The 24,849-nt window shown below is 34.9% G+C and overlaps 1 protein-coding gene and 1 non-coding gene across 10 annotated transcripts in view; one reads left to right on the top strand and one right to left on the bottom strand.

Moving 5' to 3' along the window:
• The window catches only part of Herc4 (HECT and RLD domain containing E3 ubiquitin protein ligase 4), a 123,470-nt gene that overhangs the window by 5,134 nt on the left and 93,487 nt on the right, over positions 1-24,849 (top strand). For 8 of the 9 annotated variants that reach the window (XR_012449726.1, XR_012449727.1, XM_074078988.1 and 5 more), the window contains one exon: positions 24,403-24,562. Coding sequence is in view for 7 of the 9 variants with exons in the window: in XM_074078988.1 (XP_073935089.1) it covers positions 24,403-24,562 (160 nt within the window). In the remaining 2 variants the exon portion in view is untranslated. Of the gene's footprint in view, positions 1-1,616; positions 1,750-24,402; positions 24,563-24,849 lie in introns of all 9 variants that reach the window. The other variant, XM_074078987.1, reaches the window with a different exon arrangement.
• Trnaa-agc (transfer RNA alanine (anticodon AGC)) lies at positions 18,404-18,481 on the bottom strand. Its single transcript has one exon. It is a non-coding gene; the product is annotated as a tRNA-Ala (tRNA).

Here is a 24,849-nt window from a genome sequence, read left to right as displayed (position 1 = left end):
ATGCACTATTATATCTGGTCATATGTATAACATGTGACCATAGTCTAAATATTTTGCATATTATTTCATTTGTTTTATGTCAGAGAAAGTACTAAAGTATTTTATGACCATAATTTCTGGTATCAATCTGTTCAAAAGGAGTGTTTCAATAGGTTTTTGTGGTTTACAAAGTTCTTTCAAATAGAGCATCTCATTTAATCCTCACAACAGTTTTGTATGGTAATTAGGGCAGGTAGTATAGTCCCCATTTTACAGATGAGGAAACTGAATTTAAACAGTACTTAACAGGGCCAGGTGTAATGGTGCATGCCTCTAATCCCTGCTATGTGGGAGGTGTAGAGGGGAGCATAACAGTTCAGGACCAGCACTGGCCTAAAAAGTATTGAAAACTCATCTCAAAAAACAAGCCAGACAGTCATGGTGATTCATTACTGTAATCCCAGCTACATGAGAGGCAGAGGTAGGAGGATCAAGATACTGAGGCCCTGGGCAAAAAGCATAAGAACCTATCCGAAAATTAACTAAAGCAAAAAGGGATGGGAGTATGGCTCAAGTGGTGGATGCCACTGTATTGAGTTCATACCCCAATACTGCAGAAACAAAACAAACTAAAAAAACCCCCAACACCACCACCAATAAAAAATAGGGTTCCAAGGCTAGCAGACATTTACTTTCATTTCTTAATGTTTCTCCTATCATTCTGAGAAGATAGAATAATATTTATTTGCCTAGGACAAAACTGGTTTTACCAGTATTTTAATGTAATTTGAAGGGTTTAAAGAAAATCTTAAAAAAATTACCATTTTATAGCTAAGATTATATAATTAAGATGCATGTTTTATTGTCCCCTCTGCCTCATACATCGACTCAAAAAAAAGTTATTTTAAGAATCATGTATGATTGAGAGTTCTATTTTTAAGATGCAGTATTGTACCAAAACAAACTAAAAAATCAGACATATGTAATTTTTTTTTGAAGAATAATTTGAAGCAAAGCCAGCAGTAGGTAAAGTTTTGAATAATATAAAATTTATTGTAGTTTATATTAGCTCTTTCATAGAAGATAGAAAGGTGATGACCATTGATTTGATATTTCCTATATCCCAAAATGGTAATTTCTACTATTAGTCATTCCCAATAAATTTTGGTAACATAGCAGTAATTACTTGCTTGTCTTTGTTGCTTCTTCATTTTCTTATCTGTTATCTCTGTTCATAAAACATAAATCTATAAGTGAACTAACTACTCCTTTAAATATAGTTGAGATTTTAAAAAGTAGTATAGGAAAATAAATATAAATATGGGAAATAAAATTATTCATTGAAGAGCAGAAAATAATATTATCTTACATACTTTATATCCAAAACATAAGGCCAAAGAAGCTCATTATGTTTTATAACTTACAATTTTCATAATACCTTCTAAGAATGAGAAAGATGTGGATGATTTGATGACTTGAAAAAAGTAATTTCTTGGGTCAGGACTGCAGGCTTGCTTTGGACACTACTTTGAGAAAGGTCAGTGCCCAAGAATCAGTGTCAAATGTAGGAAAAAAAATCATTATGCAAACAGATGATACTGTTAGAGAGATGTATAATAATACTTTACTTTGTGTAGGACCCTACATCTGAGGAATTTCAAGAGCATTACACAATAACTCATGGTTCCTTTCAAAATGCTTGTGACACAGTTTGCAAGAATTATCCTCATCTTAGGGGATAAATTTTCGGAGAAATGGCAGCACAAGTTGGTAAGTAACTTGTCAAAACAGCAGGTGACTGGCAAACAGCTATAAGTTGAATCTGAAAATTTAAGCATACCAGTCTCCTACCTTATTCAGTAAATTGTGCTTATGTTTAGTATTATTTACAGTAATATATATTTGAGGCAGATCAAATACTAATTCACAGATTGTGATGTTGCCATTGTATTTGGTGGCTTATTGTAATAAATCAGTATTTTAGTAAGATGATTACATTGCTATACCACTTTGTTATTTCCTTATAACCCTGGGTGGTATGAAAAATACTCATTTTAAAATTTGATTTAATTTTTTTTTATTTTTTTGTGGTTCTGGGGACCAAATCCATGGCCTCATGCGTGCTAAGCAGGGACTCTTGACACTGAGCTACAACCCCAGCCCAAGAAAGTTAGACAAATAAGTAAAACTTACTATGGTAATACCTAGTCTTCTCTCATTTCTTGGTTACACGTTCTATATCTCTCTGTTGTCTTAACTGCTATTCTGTGCTACTGTCAAAAGTCTACAGTAATTGCTATGCAGGGTTGATTTGGTGGCTAACATTAGAACTTGTATTAGTTATTAGTGTATCTACATGATACACTATAACTGTCATGTAGATACTTTAATCTGTCCTTGGGATGCATAGACTTGAAGATGTTTTATAAAACTCTTAACCCACACAGAAAACATAAGAGAAGTAGATGCTTAATCTGAGCAGGCTTAACAAATAATGACTTCTTTAAAGAATTTTCTCTTTCTGTTCAGTAGTGTTTGTACAAGATTGGAATTGAGCTACATACTTATATTTGGTTAAAAATGATAATGAGCCAGACATGGTGACACATGCCTGTTATCCCAACATTGGGAGGCTGAAGCAAAAAGATTGTGAGTTTGAGGCCAGCCTGGGCTACATTTCAAGACCCTGTCTCAAAACACAAAACAAACAACAAAAACCAGGAGTATGGTGGATTTCAATTTTATAGTTTGGGCAGTTACCAAAGATTCTTGTTGCAGATGGCAGTGTAGGTGGTCCAGTTTGCATCATCTTCTTAGGAGAGATTCCTAAAGATTTTTAGGGTTCTGTGTTCCCAATATGTTATGAAGGTAGAATGGTTGTTAGGACTCATTCTCACAAACTCCATGTATTTTAAAAACTGATTTGAGGCTATAGAAGTCACTTTTTTTCTAAACTAAAAAGCATACTGAGTACTTGGGATACATTTAGAAACAACTTGATAGAGGTGATATACTCAGACATTGTTGCAAGAATTTATTTGGACTAGAATTGAATTCATAGAAAAATGGGTAGTATTTATGAAGAAACTATTAACAAGCCCATGGTTTATTTTCTTTCTGCTTCTCTGTTTTTCCATGCTGATGAAATTAAAAAGGTAGTAATTATTTTTAAATCTTAATGAATGGTGATACTTTATGTGCAAGAAAAGCTTGTGCTATATGTAATCAGTATACAGAAATTTATTTGAGTTATTTGCAGTTTGAACTCGGCTTCTGCACTTGCTAGGCAGGTGCTCTACTGATTGAGCCACCTCCAGCCACTTCTTTATTTTTATTAAAAAAATTTTTTTTTCTTTGTGGGGCTGAGGATAGAACCCAGGACATTGTGCATTTTAGGAAAGCACTCTGTTACTGAGCTACATCTCCAGTCCTTTTTTATTTAATTACATTTATTTATTATTAATCTGTTTTGTGGTACTAGAGGTTGAACCCAGGGCCTTGCAGTGCTAGATAAGTACTCCATCAGTGGAGTACTTGCCTCTACTTCTTTATTAATGGCCAAGTTTAGCCTCAGTTTTTCCATTGTTAGGTGTGATACTATTCTGAAATACATATTTTTAGTTTTTCATAATTTTTTCTAGATACAAAGGCATTACATGGTTTTAGAAACTATAGGAGAGCAAAAATCAAGTGATTATGTGTAAATACTTTGATCATTTGGGACCTTTTTTGTACTCATGTTCCTAACTAAAGACTGGGAGTACATTCTTGTATCTCAACTTTTTTTCAAAATAATTAAATAATTAGTATTCTCCATGTTTTAAAATATTGTTTAGGGATGTTAGAATGATAATTTAATGTTTCCTCATTTATGTATGTCATGATTTAAGAGTTCCTTTTTTATAATTTGTGTCCAGATTTTTGTTACAAATAACACTGCCATGAATGTATATATACTTTAGTCTTTATTTGCATCTTTTTTTTTTTGGAAAAAAAAATCTTTAATTTTAATCATATTTACAAGGAACAATAACTGAATTTTATGTATTTTTTAAAATGTTAAGCATAGCTGTAGCTCAATCTATAAAGTTGATAAGCTCATAAGAAGATATTCTGTAAATGAAAAGTTCTAAAGATGTACACATTTGACAAGCTTTTGAGTACAATGTGATGACTATCATTTAGAGATCTAGTAGGGAACATAAAACAACTGCAAAAATTATAGAAATGCACATAAAATGTGCTAAATGTTAAGGGATGCATAAAGTAGAGTGTTACATAAAGATGGATAAGTATGACCATTTGGAAAGTAGTGGTTTATAGGCAAGTTTCTATAGGACAGAGAGAGTACATGAACTGGAAAAATACATAGTATTCTTAAAAGGAAAGAATGAAAAGTGCTTCATAGTTAAAGGAGCTCAAATGGCACTAGGCAAGTTTGAAACCTGTGAAGGGGACTAAGTAATCCAGTTAACTGAAATGTATGAGAATAGTAAACTGAAAAGTTAGGTAAAATTTAAGTCAGATTATAGAATTAATTAAGGAATTTAAATTTTATTTGGTTGATTTCCACTAACAGTTTGTACTGGGAATTACCATGGATTTTGTAAAGGAAGGATTGGTGAGAAGTGAATTTGAAGGTAAAGAAATTAATTAGGCTGGATTATAGTCCTTTAAAACAAGAAAGGAGCAGGTAGATCAAGGAGAGATTAGGCAGGCAGAAAGAATGGACAGGTTTACTGGGTGTGGTGGTGCATGTCCATAATCCCAGTTTCTGACAGGCTGAGGCTGAAGGATCAGGATCGTGAATTCACGGTCAGCTGGGCTACATAGCAAGACTCTGTCCCTAAAAACTAAACCAAACCAAATCAAAACAGGCTTTGTTAACTAGATGGAAGTGAATTTTAACTGTAAAGGAAAGAGCCAGTTATGAATGGTCATATTGAAATCATTAATTAATAGAAATAGGGAATTCAGGAAGATAAGGAATGTTAACTGTTTTTGGAAAGAAAAGATTTTGGTGAGTAAATTTTGTTTAGAATGTGATAGCAATATTCAGAGGGTAGTAAGGAATTTAGTACTGTAAGTGGGGAGAAAATTGGGGTGAAATACATAAAATGATTTATTTCCAATTTTGCTTTATCTTCAGTTTAGAGTAGGCTAACATTCTAGCTGTAAATTTCTCCCTGGTTCCAGTCTATCAAGTAACAAATAACCCATTAGCTATTTAATTTTGTGCTTTTGAGAAACTTCAAAGTACCTGGTAATATGATGCCTTTATAAATTTAAGGTAACCTGGAAGGTTGCCTATTGTACTTCATCTGTTTTATAAAGTTAAATTTCTACAAAGCAATAAAATGAAAATGTCTTTGCCAGGTACCATCTGATAGTCTGGTCATTTGAATTTTATTAATAGTTTTATTCTTATTTAACTGACACAACCCTGTTAGTTAATCACTATGTTTTACTTCATGACTTCCTTCCAGGTCTTACTGGAAACAAATCTTTTGAAGTTACAGATACAATGTCATACATGCAAGTTGCTTTTGATTCACTAGTAGCTGAAGTAATTGTAATTATAAATTGATATGTGCTGATAGTTTAGGTAAGAGCTCCTGGGAAATGTGCCCTCTGAGGTAATGCTATTGGCTTTTATGACAGGGAAATAGAAGGAGGAAAGAAATAGAGTAAAGCTAAAAGATGCTGTAAGGAGCAGAATTTAACAGGATCTGAAAATAACGAGGAAAGTTTAGCTGCTTAGCCTATTATCAGATGTTTGTGAATTTTTTTAGGATGGCATGATTTGAGTAAAAAAGAACTCAGGAAAAAAACAACTCAGATTGCTGCTTACAATTGATTGCAAGTATTTACCAATTAGCACATACATACTTTCTGATCCAAGAATTACTGAGCTATAGATTTCATAACTAGACTGCCTAATAGTAATGAGCCTTATAGTTCTACCTTCTGAAGAGTAATTAGCTGAGAGGTTTACTGTTTAGTGTTATCTCTGCCTGAACATAGATTTACATATATACTCAGTTGGGGAGTTTGAGTAAGTTTGTAACTGGGAATAAGGAGGAAAACATTCATTTAGAAGTTGGTATGGCAGTTTACAGGGAGGAAAAAAATATAAACACGTATTATGGGAGAGAAATTTAATGAACTGTATATTCAGAAATAAAATCATAACCACCATTATTTGCCAGGCATTGTGCTAAATCCTTTTTATACATTATCCAACAGTATGTATTTGCTCAGTTCTATAGGTGAGGAAATAAGACTTCAGGAGGGTAGATAACTTGGCCAAAGTCAAAATGAACATAGTGGAAAAAAGAGCCAGTTGGGACAGTGAAAGGAATGATACCATTTATAATAGCAAGAAAGATAAAATAACTTAGGATAAATTAATAAGAAATGTGCATGATCTATATGAAGAAGCAAAAATACTAGTGAGGTACACAAACGCTTTGAGCAAATGAAAACCACGTATGTAGATAGGGACATACAACCATGTCAATGTGTCACTTTTCTCTTAAGTTAATTTGTAAATTTAAATTGAAATTGGAGCACCCTGGCTTGTGACTCTGGGGGCTCTATTCTCCTGCTTTGCACTTAAAGAAAAAATTAAGCGATCTTAATAAAGATGCCAAATGTTTTTTGGGCGGGAAACTAAACAAAGGGATTTTCAAGTTTATATGGGGAAAAAAAAGTAGTTGGGGAAATTTACAAATTGGGCAACAGTAATATATTAAATGTGATGAGAGCATTTTAACTTAAAAACCTTAATAGCTAATCCCACAGAAATAGACATTAAACCATAAAACAATGTTAAAACCAAGACATACATATATATAATTTTAAATAATAGTGAAAAGATTTTGGCATAGACTTCAATAAATGGTCTTGGAATAAGCGGAGTGTTATTTAGAGAATAAAAATGTTGGGCTAATTCCTTACTCCATGTATATGTTTGCATAAATTCCCATTTAAATGTAAATACTAATAAAAGTACTAAGAAAAAACATGGGTTTTTAAAAAAAAAACTATTTTGGAGTTAAGAAAGCCTTTCTGACAAAAACATGACAGGCATAGAAGAAAAGGTAAACTATAAAGGTAAAAAAAGTAAAAGTAATTATGCTAGGCATAAATCACTGTAAACAAAGTTGAAAAGACAAATGGGAAGGCATTTATGACTCATTACAGAGTACTAATCTCTCTGATATAAAAGACTCCTGGAAATTGCTGAGATAAAGAGAATTCATTAGCAAAATAGCATAATATATGAAGCATATAGTTTGCAGAAAAGGAAAAACAAATAGTTCTTAAATGAATACTGCTCAAAATTTTTAGTAAACACGTATTCATGTTTGTATTAATGTAAATTGAGAAATTCCTAAGGAATAATTTTCTACCATATGTCATAATTACAAATATATATACCTTTTGTATCTCAGAAGTCTCATTTCCAGGAAATTACCTAATAACTATATTTGTATTTGTACAAAATGACATGTATTGCAACATTATGAATAATGGTAAGACATTAGAAACAGCATTAATGTCTCTTTTGGGACTGGCAAAATACGATATATCCAACCAATATAATGTAATATATGTAGTTGATGAGGGGTTCTTTATGCACCTGATACTGGAAGATCAGTAAAGAGAACAAGGTATGAAGTACTACATAGAAACTTTGTAAATCAAAAGGAAAAATAAACATTTGTGTTTGCCTGTAGGTACATTAAAAAACCCTGGAAGGATAGCATTGGTTACTTTTGGGGCAGAGGTAGAGAGAGAAGGGTTGACAAATAGGTTGGAGTGTGTGAATGTTAGAAAGACTTCATTGCTTTTTTTTTGAACAATGTAAAATTTATCACCTCTCCAAAAAAATATTTAAAAAAATAGGTCCTGGAATTTCAGAACTTAGATACAAATCCTCCTCTTTTGCTTGTTAGGTATATTATTTTGGGTATATTGCTTATCCTCTGTATGCCTAAGTGTTCTCATCTATAAAACTAGAATAATCATGCTAATTTGTAGGATGGTTATAAGGGTTAAGTGAGATAACACATGTAGTGCTAAGGACAACCTGAGATGATGTGAGTATTCAGTAGATGTTTGCTTAAAAGGAAAACAAGCTGTTAATGTTAGAGTGGGAATTTAAATTTAGCTCTTGGGCTGGTGGAGTGGCTCAAGTGGTAGAGTGCATGTCTAGCAAGTGTGAGGCCCTGAGTTCAGACCCCAGTACTGCAAAAAATAAATAAGTAAATTTAGGTCTGCCTTATATTACTGTGGGTGTTACGCCATTTCCATATTTGCCTAATGCCTGTTAGACTGAAGTTATTTACATACTTGCCTCCAGATAGACTATCTTCGTTATAGTTGAAGTTCAACAAACGAGTGGCTTCTTACTCTGTCTTTGACATGAAAGTGCTTCCTTGATTTTAAACTTTAGAGAGCTTGTTGGAGGTCTTATTCAAAGACTACACCAAAAAGATTAAAAAAAATTTTTTTGTGATGCTTAGAGGTAATGCTAAATTGGAGCAAGACATAAAATGGACAGAATTCCTTTACCTTCAGACTTAAAAGACAAGAAAACAGAGATGCCTTTTTTCTTGTGAGAAGCATATAAATGATGGGTATTAGATTGGCCATTGCTTTAAAAAAATTATTTAATGAATAAGGTATAGCTTGTGTACTGATATTTTGAGGAACATAGATATTTGAATAAATACTATCATTCCTACTGTTAAACCTAGCCTAACGCAAAATGACTAAAATTTTAAAATAAATTCATTTGATTATGCTTCCTTTTTCTCTTTCTTTTGTGATACATGAAATTGAACCCAGAACTTCTCACTTGCTAGGCAAGTGCTCTATCACTTGTGCTATGACCTCAGCCTTTCCTTTCTCTTACTTTGCATTTGTAGTTTTCATACCAATCTGAGTAAAACTTTTGCTTAGTATCACCACTGTTTATATGGCACTTGACCAGGGGAGAAATTTATACAACAAGAAAATCAAAAGGGATACATATGTCTGAAATAGTAAAAAAGTTTATACGTTGTAGACAAGAAAAAAGGAACATTTAAAATGGAAAGCATTGTGTCATCTGTTATCTGATCTCCATTCTTCCAAAACAAACTGCAAAAACAACTTCTCATCCTTGTCTGTTATGCTTATTAAACAGCCTTGGTTCAGACTTTATGTTCACTTTAGGGTCTACTTCCTTGCCTGTAGCACCAACATTGACTCAGTTGCCAAATTTTAGTATTTTTCTTAGTAGCTTCTTTTTATTTCCTTTGCTAATGACTATGATCTTGAACTAAATTACTCTGAACTCTTAGGCCAGTAGTTTCCTCTTGTCTCCACTAAATTTTTTTGTTTTTATTCTAGTTAAACATTTCTGGTCAATGCAAGAACTGTGCAAAGTGTTCTACTGATTTCTCATCTCCAGTCTATCCTTATTAATTCCAGGTTATGTTTCTCAGGTATATTCCATCTCTTGAAATTTTCCAACTAAGATATCTCCTTCATTAATCCGTGGTCATTCCCATAAGAACTCAAAAGAAAAAACATTGAAAGCCCAAGTATTTATAAAATTATAAATAGATTCTGAAAATAAATGATTTAAAAACACCTTGTTATAGTTGATATTAGCAAAAGGACTGAAGTTGCATAAATAGAGAAATGTTTATAACTTAGTGCCTTTATCTGTGAAGTAGGGATTATGGTACACCTGTCTAATGGTGTTATGAGGATTAAATGAGATTAATTAATCCTTAGCACAGTGCTAGACACACAATAAGCTCGATATGTGTTAACTCTATGCCATGTGTAAATAGAATGCAGTAAAAGGATATAAAAATAAATTTCATAATCTAGTTAGTTGTATCTCAAACATTTCATTATTTGCTGTCAACTAAGATAGGTAAGTTACTTTCTATTCTTTTTTTTTTTACATGGCTCTGGAGCTTGAACTTAGGGCCTTATGTATGCTAGGAAAGTACTCTACCACTTGAGCTATACTCCTAGCCTCAGACTTTAAGTTTTATCAGGGAACCCATAAAAATATTTCTTGTATGTGGGTTGTACAATTCCAAATTCCCACTGGTAATTATTGGTAATAATTTTAGAGAAGAAATTTTCATTTAATCTTTGGATGTTTTAGTTTTTTTGGTGAGACAGAGTCTCCTTCTGTAGCCCATGCTGGCCTCTTAAACTTGACATCCTTCTGGCTTGGTCTCCAGAGTTCTGGGATTATAGGTGTACTCCAAAGTATATCAGTGCTCAGCTTGGTGTTTTAGTTTTGTTTGTTTCTTTAATTATGAATTTTTTTGTAGTATAGTTTATGATTACTATATATATAATACTAGAGATGCTTACTTTATTTTTAATTTTCAATTTTTAATTTTTTTTTGGGCTATGGATCAAGCCAAAGGCCTTGTGCTTGTCAGGCAAGTGCTCTATACTGAGCTATTTCCCCAGCCAATCACTTTGTTTTATTTAAGCAAAAATTTCACTCTTATTTTTCAGTAATAGGGAAATTTATACCTCATAACATAACCCTTTATTATTTGTTTTCTTTGTATAAAATTAGCAATTTTTCTGGTGGTGCTGGGCTTTGAACTCAGAACATTGGACTTGCCAAGTAAGTGCTCTACTGCTTGAGCCATACCTCCAGATTTTTCATTTTTTTTTTGTTTTGTTTTTTGGTGGTACTGGGGTTTGAACTCAGGGCCTTGTGTTTGCTAGCTAAGTGCTCTACCATTTGAGGCACATCTCCAGCCCAAGATTTTTAATTTTTTTATTAGCATACATTAATAGTACAACAATATGGTTATTTTTTTAAAAAATCAAATATTCATTGCTGCGATTCACTAATTCTAAGTGATTAATGTCCTTAGCTCTAAAAAGTTGGAATCATAAAATGTCCCAGTTATACATTCAGTTTTTCAATAATTAAAAGAACACAACAAAAAAAACCCCGGCGTTAACTAGTATTGGCAATTTAGTATTCATTTTACTATCTTTTTTCTCTGTGTAAAAATTTGGGCTGTGTGTGACATAGTTTTAAATAAGAATGGGATTGTACAACTTAATTTCATCATATGTTATCTTGTGAACTTCAAATGTTTAAATGTGAATTTTAAGTGCACTTTACATATTCTAGTGATAGTTTTGAGTTTCTCATAGAGAAGAGGAAATCTGTATTTTTAGCAGCTAGTGAGGCATGGTTGGACAGGAGTTTGAATTAAGTTGGCAGAATTAAACAGACTAAAGACTTGAAAATGCCTTTTGTAAATAGGTATTTGTGGGTGGAGATGTAGCTTAGTAGTAGAGCATATGCCTTGCATGTATGAAGCCTGTGGATTCCATCTCCAGCAATGCTACATAAAATGTATTTAACAATTTATATTCTACTGACCCCAGTATTGTAATTGTTATCATGGCTATGTTTATTACTATTCACAGCAGTAATGTCTTCTAGCTCCTCATAAATTGAACTTTATATCAACAAAGTCTTTGTGAATTGTTCAAACTTTGTTGGAGTTCAGTTTTTTGGTTTTTTTTTTTGCAGTGCTGGACATTGATCCCACAGGTTTCCACATGCTAGGCAGGTGCTCTACCATTGAGCTATTGCCCCAGCCCCAGAGATTTCTTTTTTTTTTTAATTAAAAATAGAGGACTAAGCCAGATGCTGGTGGCTCATGCCAGGCAAATAGTTCCTGAGATGAGACCCCATCACCAAAATAACTAGATCAAAAAATGTACTTGAGGTATATATTTCAAGTGTTAGAGTGCCTGCTTTGCAAGCATGAAGTCCTGAGTTCAAACTCCAGTCCTACCTAAAACAAAACAAAAATGGAGGACTTCATTAAATTCATTGACTAAGAGTTAAGATTGGGAGGGTGGGGGGGGGGTGGAAAGTGGCCCAAACAATGCATACTCATGTGAGTAAATGTAAAAACAATAAAATTTTTAAAATAAAAATAAATGCCATTATATCTTAAAAAAAAAAGTTAAAATTAACTATGGACTTGGATCAGGCCTCATAATTGTACTTTTCTACCATATAGTTGCTGTTTTATGAATAGGTTGTAGTTTTGTTTTTTTTAAACTTTTTTACCCCTCAGTTTTCTCATCTTTGTTTTTTTCAAATAAAACTATTATGCCTCTGATGTTATAGTATGCATATAGGTGTTTACAATAGTGAATTAGATTAACATATCTGTAATCTAATACTTTATTGTGTATGACAAGCAGCTAAAATGTATGTAACAAAAATTCGTAATACAAAAGAATTATGTTGACTTTAGGCCTCATTTTGTTTATTTGATTTCTAGATCCTATGTATCTGTTATTGTAATCTTTGACCTGCATTTCCTCATCCTCCCTACCCACAGTAATCGTTTCATTTTCTATCTTGTGTATTTGAGCTCTTTAAAAGAAAATTATTACAATTATAAGTGAGATAATACAGTATTTTTCTTTCTGTGTCTGGCTTATTTCATTAAGCACAGCATCCTCCAGATTTATCCCTGTTCAGGCAAATGGCAAGCTCTCCTTTTTTGCTTGGTGACACTTAGGATTGAATTTAGGGTCTCATGCTTGTGCCCTACCACTTGAACCATTCTGCCCCCTTTTCTTTCTTGATTATTTTTTGAGATAGGATTTTAATTTTTTTATGCCTAGACCAGTCTGGACTGTGATCTTTATATTTTGTGCTTCCTCTCATAGCTGGGATGAAAAGCATGTGTCCAGCCATTGGCTGAGATGCATTCTTTTTGCCTGTGCTGGCCTCTAACTGTAGTCTTCCTGATCTTCGCCTCTCTAGGAGCTAAGATTAGAAACTTGAGCCACAGCTCTCAGCTGCAAGATCTCTTAAGGCTGTATACAGTTAGCCTGCCTTATTTTCTAATTTATTATATATGGTTTTGATCAAGCATGGCCAAAAATGATAGTAAACAAAAAGAACTTTCAAAAACAAAAATTTAAATTCCTGTGTGCTCATTACGTGATTCAGTTGCTGTGAAGTTCTCTGTTGGCAATAATGGCCGATAGGTTTCAGTTCTTACTGCACCCTTAAGCTTCTGTTTTCCAGGGTCACGGTCCTGCCTCAAGTCTAGCTTGAATCCTCCTTCTGCCCCAACCTCCAATTGGCATGAACCATAAGATCCTAACCAATCAGATCGTGCTGAGTCTCACTGAGGGGTATTTAAGCCCCTGCCCTTCCTGCTTCTCTTGCTCTTGGCTCTCTCCCTCTCCCACCTGGCAATAAAGAATCTCTTGGCCAGATCACTCCTCTCCATGTGGTCACTTTTGGGGCCTACATTTCCAACATTCTCAGTCTTGCATTTTCATCAGTTGTGTTTAAACTGCTTTTTCTGTGCTCTTAATTTTGTGAAGATCTGTCTCCCCAAAAGCACATAGTTCCAAAAAAGCAAGGTAAAAGTGAATGTGATTAATTTAAGTGGTAAAAGTGAAAATTCTAGGTTTGTCGAAAGGCAGCATGTGTTTAGCGGAAGTTTGGTAGTCAAGTATCTGCAGTATAGCCCTGAGCTCTCTGCATCCTCAGCATTCGCAGTTTTTCCTTGGAAGCATAACCCTATATACCAAAGGTATGCTGTGAACATATGCCACATATTCTTTATTCATTTGTAGATGATCATTTAGGTTGTTCCCATATTATGACCATTGTGAATAATGCTGCAGTGAACATGGCAGTGTAGGTGATCTTTGCTTGGTGATTTCATCTCCTTTGGATATTTACTCAGAAAAGGGATTTCTGGTCATAAGGTAGTTACATTTTTTAAGGAACTTCCATACTTTTTCCTGAAGTGCCTATACTCTGTGCATGCCCATCAGCAATGTATAGGATTCCCTTTTCTCCACAACTTCATATCTTGTCTTTTTGATGACATTCATCCTTATGGATATGAGGTATATAATAAATCATAGTGGCTTTAATTTTCATTTCCCTTATGATTAGCTGTGTTAAGCACATTTTCTTACATTTTTTAGTTTCATTTGGTCTTTGGAGAAATATCTCTTCAAGTACTTTGCCCACCATTTTTGGGTTTGAACTCAGGGCCTCGTGCTTGCTGTAGCACTTGAACCTCCCCCCTCCCCCCCCCATGAGTATTTTCGAGATAGGGTCTTATAAACTATCCCGGGCTGGCTTCAAACCGGGAACCTCCTGATCTCTGTTTCCTGAGTCAATAGGATTACTACTGGCTCCTGGCACTTTGCTTTCTGCTGTTGAGTTGTAAGGGTTCTGTATATTTTTGGATGTGTTTTATTTTGTTTACTTATTTGATTGCTTTTTCTAGTACTTGTAGTTCCATATTAAATAGAAGTGGTGAAAGTGGGTCTCCCTGCCTTGTGCCAGATTTTAGTAGAAAAGCTCCCAATTTCTGTTAAGAGATTATAGTGTTAGTTGTGGATTTTTTATAAATGACCTTTATTTGTTCAGGAATTTTCCTTTTGTACCTAAACTCTTAAAAGACTTTTTCCATCAAGAAATGAGGCCAAACTTTGTCAAATACTTTTCCTGTGTCAACTGAGACGATAATGTTTTTATCTTTCATTCTGTTATTGTGATACATCCATCATATTACTTGATTTGTATGTGTTGCAGCCACCCCCACCCCCCCTTTTGGTGCTGGGGATCTAATCCAGGGCTTCCTGCGTGCTAGGAAGGATCTGAATTCCCAGCCTTGATTTGCATATGTTAAACTGTCTTCCTAAATCCTGTCTGGTCATGCTGTGTAATCTTTTGAAGTGGTGTTGAATATGCTAATACTGTATTGAGGATTTTTGTATTGATGTTCATCAGAGAAATTGCCCTGCAGTTTTCTTTTTTCTTGCAGTGTGTTTGACTTATATCAAGGTGATGCTGGTCTTATAAAATGTGTTAGTATTACCTCTAGCTCTGCTTTCTGTGAGAGTTTAAAAAATATTGGTAATAATTCTTTGAATATGCAGTTGAGCTCAGCTGTGTAACCATATGATCTTGGACTTTGCTTTGTTGGAAGGTTTTTAATTATGTTTTCAATCTCATATTTGTTATTGCAGTTCAAATTGTCTATAGATACTTCTTGACTACGAGGTGGTTATATACTAATATGGTTAAATTTTTGTAAGTTGAAAATGTGTTTAATGTACATAACCTACTGGGTATCATAGTTTAACAAGGCAGCACACTGTAGAATATTGTTTTACTTTAGTGATTGTGTGGCTAATGGGAGTTACAGCTTGCTGCCACTGCTCAGCTTCACAAGAGAACATCATACCACATATCATTAGCTCTAGAAAAGATGAAAATTCAGAGTACGATTTCTACAGAATGCACAGCAGTTTTGCACCGTCATGAGACTGAAAAATTGTGACTTGAATTCTTCTGAGTTAGAGACTGTATTTCTTTCTGATAGATTTTTTTAAAAATTTGTTCTTGATAGATTATATTTTTCTAGGAATTGATCCATTTTCAGTTTGTTCACATGTAATTTTTCTTATTAGTCCTTACGATATTTTTTACTTTTGAGCCATTTGTTATAGTGTGTCCGCTGTTGTGTCTTTTTTCTTAGTTAATCCAGCTGTCGATTTCGTTCAGTTTTTCAAAAAATCAACTTTGTTTAATTGATTTGTCTGTGTTTTTTGTGCTATTTCTGTTCTGGTCTTTATTATTTCCTTCCTTCTGCTAATTTATTTATTTATTTTGGTGGTACTGGAGTTTGAACTCAGGACCTCATGCTTGTTAGGCAGGTACTCTACCACTTAAGCCATGCCTCCAGCCATTTTTTTGCTTTTAGTTATTTTTCAGATAGGGTCTCAAGTTTTTGCTCTCGCTGGCCTTGAACTGCAATCCTTCTGATCTTTGCCTCCTGAATCTCTGGGATTACAGGCATGCACCACCATACACTGACTAGTTACTTTTTTTGTACCTCCTTGAAACATGTTGGGATATTTATTTGGTATTTATTTTTTATTTTTACAGTACTGGAGCTTGAACTGAGGGCCTGTGCTTGCTTGACAGATGCTCTGCCTCTTGAGTTCCTCCCTCAGTCCCTTTGCTTTTTTGGGGGGTGTGTGTGTGTTTCAGATGAGGTCTCTTGCTTTTGCCCAGGGCCAGCTTCTTTCAGTCCTCCTACCTTTTGTATCCTGGATTGAATTTCCCTTAGAACTGTTTTTGCTGTATTCCCTGGGCTTTGTTTTGAGAGGGGAGGGATTTGACACCTGTCTTGCTGTGTAACCCAGGCTAAATGTCAAACTCAGACCTCCTGCCTCAGCCTCCAGAGTGCTGGGATTATAACAGGTGTGAACTACCCCTGGCACTTCCTATAGGTTTTAATATGTTGTTTCTATTGTTTGTCTCAGAATGCTTTTTTAGCTTTTCCTATTGACTTCTGTGAGTCTTTGGTTGTTCGGGAGCATGTCTAATATGTCACATACTTATGACTTTCCCAAGATTCCTTCTGTTACTGATACCCACCTTCATACTGTTTTGGCTAAAAAAAAAACTAGATGTGAGATTAGTTTCACATTATGACTTGTTTTGTGATCTAACATATTAAAATGTTCCATGTGAACTTGATATTAGATTTACTTGGTCTAAACATCAGTTCAAGTCTAGTTTTCCTTGTGAGTTGTTCTATTGTTGTTGATAGAGAGGATTGAAGCCCGCTACTATATTAATACCTGTTTCTTCCTTCGTATTCATGGATACTTGCATTATATTTACATGCTTTGATGTTAGGTAAATAAATACTTATACTAGTTATGTCCTCTTGGCAAATTAATCCTTTTACTATTAAATAATGACCATCTTTGTCTCTTGTAACAGTTTTTGACTTGGAATCCATTTACTTAAGTAGCTACATGTGCTCCTTTTGTTAGTTTACTGGCAATCTTTTGTTATTCCTTGATTTATGGGTGCATTACCTCATCTCTGCCTTTGTTTGTATGAAATTCTGCCTCTGCCTCTGTCTGTGAACAGATTCCTCCTTTTTGTAAGGACACCAGTCAGTCTAGCTATGTAGGCCACACTGGCCTTGAACTTGGCTTCCTCCTTCCTTAGCTTTCCAAGTACTGGGATTGCAGGCATGTACCCCCATTTCCAGCAAATCAATAATTTTGCTTGTCAAGTTTTTCCATTGTTTTTTGTCCTCTTCTTTATATTCCCATACCCATCCTAAATGGCATTGAATATAGTCTCCTCTTTCACCACCTTTTTGTACTGATGTGGATTGAACCCAGGGTCTTTTGAACACTAGGCAAGCACTCTACCACTAAGCTACATCCCTAGTGTAACCCTAAGTGTGTAATTGGCCTTGAAAAGTAAATGCAGTTTAGTGATTGGAAGTTCATAGAGTTAGTACAGAACCTAGAACATATTTTTTGGCAAAAATACTGGCTTGCTTCTTTTTTACAGGGCATTACTAGGCCAGGCCTTCTAAGTGAATTTTATTCTTGTTTGTCATTGACTCTCTTTTCAGGCCATCTTGATTAGTCAATTAGTCAGAGTTTGAGCTAAATGTGAAATGTCTTAATATAGCATTAATCTGATTTTTCTAGCATATTGGGCAAAAATAGCCAGACCATTCTTTTTTGCTTATTTATTATTGAGGTGCTGTGGATTGAACCTAAGGCCTTGTTCATATTAGGTAGGCTCTGTACCTCTGAGCTTTATTCCCAGACCTGAGACTGACTGTTCATTTTGATGAGCCATTTGATTAAAGAAAAGTTGTTTTGAAAGATTACATAGAGAAGTTACCAGTTTTGTGTGTTTATTGTCTGAAAAATTTTTTTGGTCTGAGTATTTTTTTTGTCTGGACCATTAGTTATTAAATAGTATTCTCAAATCATGAAACTTACATTTCTTGAATAATTGTTTCTGAAACCGTTATCCTTTTTCAAAATAAGTACTTTGATAATTTAAGAGGCTCAAAATTCCAAAAGAATCTAATTATTTATCTTTTTTAGTATATAAAAATGTCAAAGAGCTCAGATCAGTTTTAAAATGAAAACATTATTTTTTAAATGCACTACTTTAACTTTTTTCTCTAAGGTTCTTTTTTTTTTTTTTTAAAGAATGTTTAAAATTTTAATAATTTTCTGGGTCTGAGGGATCAAATCCAGGGTTTCATTCATGGTAGATGTGCTCACCACTAAGCTACATTCCAACCTCATAAAATATTTTTTTTTAAATTAAGTTGAATTTTTTATTTTTATTTTTTTTGCTTTGAACAGGCAATAGATTCACATGGTTCAAAACTCAAGGCAGTATACATATATATTGAGAAGGTATGCTCTTATATTTGACCACTCTATTTCCTCTTCTACCTGTGTCTGCTATAGTTAATTATATTACTGTTTTTTTTGTATATCTTTCCACAGTTTTTTTTTTTTTTTTTTTTGGCTGGTACTGGGGTTTGAACCCAGGGCCTCATGCTTGCTAGGCAGGTGCTGTACCACTTGAGCCACTCCACCAGCCCTCCACAGTTTTTTTAATGTAGTTTCAAGCAAGTATGAATATGTAATCTTTCTTCCTCTTTTTACATACATACAGCAAATGATGTGCATTGTTTCACATCTTCAATTTTTTTTTTTGTCCCTCTTGATAACATACTCTGGAGATCTTTCCATCTCAGAAAGAAAAGGAGAGTTTCTTCTGTATTTTTCCCCTGAGTATAGTATTCCAATGTGTAGAAAGAATCCTTTTATGATTACTTTGAAAATTTCTAGTCTTTTGCTATCATATATAGTGCTGCAGGTATATACACACATTCTTAGGTGTATCTGTAGATAATACATTCCTGGAAATGGAATTGCTACTTACAAAGGTTAAATGCATATGGATTTTGTTAAATAACCATTTTCTCCATAAAAGTGATTCTATTTTGTACTCTCACAAAAACAGTATTCAGGAGTGCCTTTGCCTCACTAACAGATTGTTACCAAACTTTTAAAAATTTATTTATTTTTTTGCAGTACTGAAGTTTGAACTCAGGGCTTCATGCTTCCTACGTAGACATACTAGCACTTGAGCCATACTTCCAGCCCCTGGATTTTTTTTTTTTTTAATGGTACTAGAGTTTTGAACTCAGAGTCTCATACTTGCTAGGCATGCCTTTAGCCCTTTGTACTTTAGTTGTTTTTCATATAGGGTCTTGTGCTTTTTGCTCAGGCCAGCCTTGGACCACAATCCTCCTACCTATGCCTCAAATTATAGTTGGGATTACAGATGTGCATCACCATGCCTGGCTTGTTTGTTGAGATGAGGTTTTGCTAACTTTTTCGCCCATAGTGGCCAAAAACTTCTGTTCTCCTGCCTCTTGAGGAGCAGGAATTACAGGTGTGAGCTTCTGCGCCTCGTTGAACCTTTGGATTTTATTCAGGTGAGAAATGGTATAAATTTTTTGCCAGGTATGGTGGTGTGTACCTGTGATCCCAGCTAGGTAGGAGGATTGTGGTTATAGCCAGCCTCAGGCAAAAATGTGAGACCTTGCAGGGCATTGGTGGCTCACGCCTGTAACTGTAGCTACTCAGGAAGCAGAGATCAGGAGGATCACAGTTTGAAGCCAGCGCAGGCAAATAGTTTGTGAAACCCTATCTTGAAAAAATCCTTCACAAAAAAGGGCTGGTGGAGTGGCTCAAGGTGAAGGCCCTGAGTTTAAGCCCCAGTATTGCCAAAAAAAAAAAAGTGATTCCTGAAAAATAACTAAAAGCAAAAAAGAGCTGTTAGTTCAAGTGGTATAGAGTGCCTGCCTAGTGAGCATTAGGCCCTGAGTTCAAACTGCAGTTACACCAAAAAAAAAAATTTTTAAATAAGCTTTATTTTAGAACTGTTTAAGGTTCACAGCAGCATAGAGAAGTACAAAATTCCCCTGTCCTCCCTGTCCCCACATATGCATATGTTGACATCCTGCAATACAGTTTGCATTTGTTATAATCAGTGAGCCTGTATTGACACATAAGTAAAGCTGAACTGCCATAGTTTATGTGAGGATTCATTCTTGGTGTTACATATTTTAACAAATGTACCATGACACATAGCCGTGATAATAATTATCATGTGGAACAGTTCTACTGCCCTAAAATTCTTCTGTGCTCTGCCTAGTCATCCCTCCCTCTCCCCAACCCCTAGCAATCACTAATACTTTTACTGTCTCCAGATTTTTTGCCTTTTCCAGAATGTCATAAATTTGGAATCATAGTATGTTTGCTTTCCACATTGGCTTCTTTCACTTAGCAATCTGTATTTTAAGTTATGTCTTTTTGTGTGTTTGAAGAATAGTCTTTGTCTGGATGTAATGGTGTTTATCCTTCACCTGCTGAAGGTGTGTGCTGCTTTGTTCTGGCAATTTTTTTTTTTTCCATTTTTCTTTTATTATTCATATGTGCATACAAGGCTTGGTTCATTTCTCCCCCCTGCCCCCACCCCCTCCCTTACCACCCACTCCGCCCCCTCCCTATCCCCCCCCTCAATACCCAGCAGAAACTATTTTGCCCTTATTTCTAATTTTGTTGTAGAGAGAGTATAAGCAATAATAGGAAGGAACAAGGGTTTTTGCTGGTTGAGATAAGGATAGCTATACAGGGCATTGACTCACATTGATTTCCTGTGCGTGGGTGTTACCTTCTAGGTTAATTCTTTTTGATCTAACCTTTTCTCTAGTACCTGTTCCCCTTTTCCTATTGGCCTCAGTTGCTTTAAGGTATCTGCTTTAGTTTCTCTGCATTAAGGGCAACAAATGCTAGCTAGTTTTTTAGGTGTCTTACCTATCCTCATCCCTCCCTTGTGTGCTCTTGCTTTTATCATGTGCTCATAGTCCAATCCCCTTGTTGTGTTTGCCCTTGATCTAATGTCCACATATGAGGGAGAACATACGATTTTTGGTTTTTTGAGCCAGGCTAACCTCACTCAGAATGATGTCCTCCAATTCCATCCATTTACCAGCGAATGATAACATTTTGTTCTTCTTCATGGCTGCATAAAATTCCATTGTGTATAGATACCACATTTTCTTAATCCATTCGTCAGTGGTGGGACATCTTGGCTGTTTCCATAACTTGGCTATTGTGAATAGTGTGTTCTGGCAATTTTGAATGAAGCTGCTACAAACATCCTTGTGTGGATTTTTGGGTGGAAATAAGTTTTCAGGGGTTTTGAGTAAATACAAGGGATGCAATTGCTGGATTTTTGGACCATGTGTTTAGTTTTGTGAGATATTGCCAAACTGTTCCAAAGTTGCCGTACCATTTTGTCTTCCCATCACCAAAGAAGGAAAGCTCATTTTGCTTCACATCCTTTCCTGCATTTGGTATTGTCAGTGTTACAGATTTTGACCATTCTGTTAGGTATGTAGTGGAATCTCATTGTTTTAATTTGTGGTTCCCAGATGGCATATGATGTTGAACGTCCATTTGTATCCCAATTGCCTTCTGTCCTTCTTCCTTGGTACAGTATGTGTTCAGGGCGTTTGCTGTTTTGTAATTGGATTGTATTGTACTCTTACTGCTGAGTTCAAGAGGTCTTTGTATATTTTGTGTAGTAGTCCTTTATCAGCTGTGTCTGTTGTGTGTGTGTGTGTGTGTAGTTCTGGGGATCAAACCCAGGGCCCTGTGCATGCTAGGCAATCACTTTACCACTGAGCTACATTCTGAACCCAATAAACAAATTTTTTATTCTCAATGTAGTTTGGATTTGAATTTCTTTCATTAATAAACTTGAGCACCTTTGCTACTGTTTCTTTTTTTCTATATGGTTCATATCTTTTACCCATTTTTCATCTGAATTGTTGATAATTTTTCCCTGTGAAGTCCTTTGAGATATGTTATGTTTATCCCATTTTTCTCATCTGTCTTTTGACTTTGTTTTAGTTTGCTTTGCTATAACCATTGGATTTTCTTCAATGGGCACATGGAGTCTCTTCTTCATTCCTGAGCTGATGATTAGCTTAAGTATCACTATCTTCCAGAATTTTTCCTAACTGTCTTTCAAGACTTAAGTAATTATTTCATTTTCATGATGTCTTTTATATATCTTTACCTTTGTGTTAATCACAATTTTTACCTCACCTGTCTTTCCACAAAAACTAAAGTCCTTGAGGACTAGAGTGCTGTCTTATTTATTTTTGTATGTCTAGTGCCTGGAGCACAAGAACTATATAGTAGTATTAGTGTTTGATATAAATGATTGTTTCTTGATTTTGATCCTTTGATTTCATAGCTATTGCTTTCTAATTTAAGTATTCTTAATTTGTTATTGGTTAACCAGCTAGTCTTAATCACTTCTTTCTTTGTCCTGTCCTCTTTTGATACTTCCTTTGAAGATTGTTCTGGAAAGTCATTGGCTTATTTTGGGGGCACTGTGAACGATAACAGATCTTTTATGTTTTAGTTATGTTCTTGATAGTTAAGATTTATAAGACCGTTTTGTGTAAGAAATGATTCTTCTCAGTTCTTTTTCTTTGTTGTGGGAGACCTTTTTTGGTACAAGGGGTTGAACTCAGGGTCTTGTGCCACATCTCCAGCCCTTTTTGTGTTGGTTGTCTTTAAGATAGGGTTTCTTTATGTCCTGGCCGACCTGGACTGTTCCCTTGTAGCTTCTCCTGTATAGCTGGAATGACAGGTGCCCATGCCTAGCCATTGTTTGAGTTGGAGTCTTGTAAACTTTTTACCCCAGCTGGCCTGGAACCCATGATCCAACTGATCTCCACCTCTTGAGTAGCTAGGATTACAGGTTTGAGCCACTGTTGTCAGCCTTTTTTTCTTTCTTTTCTTTTTTACAATGTACGTTTTATAAAAACACATACAAAATATACACAAATGAAAGAGTAGTGTAATGAACTTCAGTATACTATTGAGCTTTTAAGAGTTATCAACTTGTGGTAATTACTTAATACATCATTGGAGTTGTACAAATTCCTAGAGGTTACCTAGGGCTATCTTCTCACTCCAAAAATGCAAGATAGTAATCCAGACAAAGTTTGAATTGCTGTATATGTAGGAATGTCAACCTTTTTGATGTCTGTTTCATTATTGAATAGCTGCCTTTGCAAATTAAGCTCAGATGTACCAACAAACTCTGATCCAATTTTAATCATTTTCAATATGAGGTGTAGTTTATTGAAGATTGTGATTGTAGCATTCTTTTGCAGACCAGGCGCTGTACCACTTGAGCCACACCTCTAGTTCATTTTGCTGTGATTAATTTGGAGATGGAGTCTCTCAAACTATTTGCCTGGGCTGGCCTCAAACAATGATCCTCTGATTTTAGCCTCCCAAGTAGCTAGGATTATAGGCGTGAGCCACCAGTGTCCAGCAATTGTGGTATTCCTACTAAACAACAACAACAAAAAAAGTTATTTCAGATTAATTAATTTTTAGTGGGACTGGGGTTGAACTCAGAGCTTAGCCTTTTCAAAGCAGGCACTCTACTACTTGAGCTACATCTCTGGTCCATTTTGCTCAGGTCATTTTAGAGATGGAGTCTCTCAAACTATTTGCCTGGCCTTGAACCATGATCCTCCCAATCTCAGCCTCCCAAGTAGCTAGGATTACAGGTGCTTCTGGCACCATCTTAAAAAAAGTTTAATTTTAAATGACATCTTTTCAAAAATTGTACTAGTGAAGCACTGACAAGCATTGTCCATCTTAAGGAAACTATGGAGACTAAAGAAACACCTTCAGTTTCCTTACTGGTTTATCAATGGCTGAAGTCTTGAAGATTCAATGTTGTAAAATTAGTTTTTGACTTAAAACTTTTGAGCATATTTTAACTATATATGGAGATTTTATAACTGTTGGTTATTACAATTGGAGCTCATAAACTGGAATCCAACAGTTATGGTGGTTGTATTGCCTTTCAGTTCTCTATTAAGTACATCCAATAGGTGCTATATTTTTTTAAATCTGTGCCAGACCTGTAATCCCAGAATGTGGAATTTGGATGTAGGAGGATTGCAAGGTTGAGGCCAGTCTGGGCTACTTTGTGAAACCCTGTCTCAAACAAACATAAAGGGGAAAAAAAAGAAGTCTTGTAGAGATTTATTTCACTAAGAATTTTACTGTTAAAAATCAAACAGCCTAGGTTATTTAAGTGATTCTTTTTTAACCTGGACATTTCTTTTATTGGTAATGGTTTTGAATAGAATACATCTTTTGAAATAATCTTTATGAATCCTTATCTTCTTCCCAAGATGTTCAGTTATGCCCTATAATATTATCTGTATTTTACCACAATGAAAATTATGTATGGAGCATATTTGTTAGCTTAAAAAAAACTGGTTGTATTTAGTGTATGTTTAAGCATTTCTTTAATATTTTTATACAAAATGAAGTTTGAATATATTTTAATTGGATGTTCAAAACTAAACTGTAATGTTTCTCTTCTTGACTTCTGTTCTGTAGAGCAGGTTGTTGCCCTGGATGCCCAAAATATCGTAGCTGTATCATGTGGAGACGCTCATACATTAGCACTTAATGACAAAGGCCAGGTGTATGCTTGGGGTCTCGATTCTGATGGACAACTTGGCCTACTAGGATCAGAGGAATGTATCAGAGTACCCAGGTAACAAAGGTGACCACAAACAGGTCCTTCATCTTTTATAATCAGTTTGTTTATCTAAATCGTTTTGCTTGCTATGAGCATGTGAGCGTTGACACCTAAGTATTTCTCCCCTTTGAATCCTTTACATAGGTTCTTGATTTTAATTTGAATTGAGCTGTTTGACTGGTTGGCTATTTTTTGTATACTCTATTTTCTTCATAATCAATAGAGTATGTTTGTAAAGAAAACAGAATGTCTACTTTATTATAAATTTCCTCTCAGAGAGATAGACTGATTCTTCTGCTACT

This window comes from Castor canadensis, chromosome 7 (genome assembly GCF_047511655.1).
Source record: "Castor canadensis chromosome 7, mCasCan1.hap1v2, whole genome shotgun sequence".
Taxonomy (NCBI): Eukaryota; Metazoa; Chordata; class Mammalia; order Rodentia; family Castoridae; genus Castor; species Castor canadensis.
Note: the sequence above shows the minus strand (reverse complement) of the source record. Positions and strands in the feature narration are given on the sequence as shown.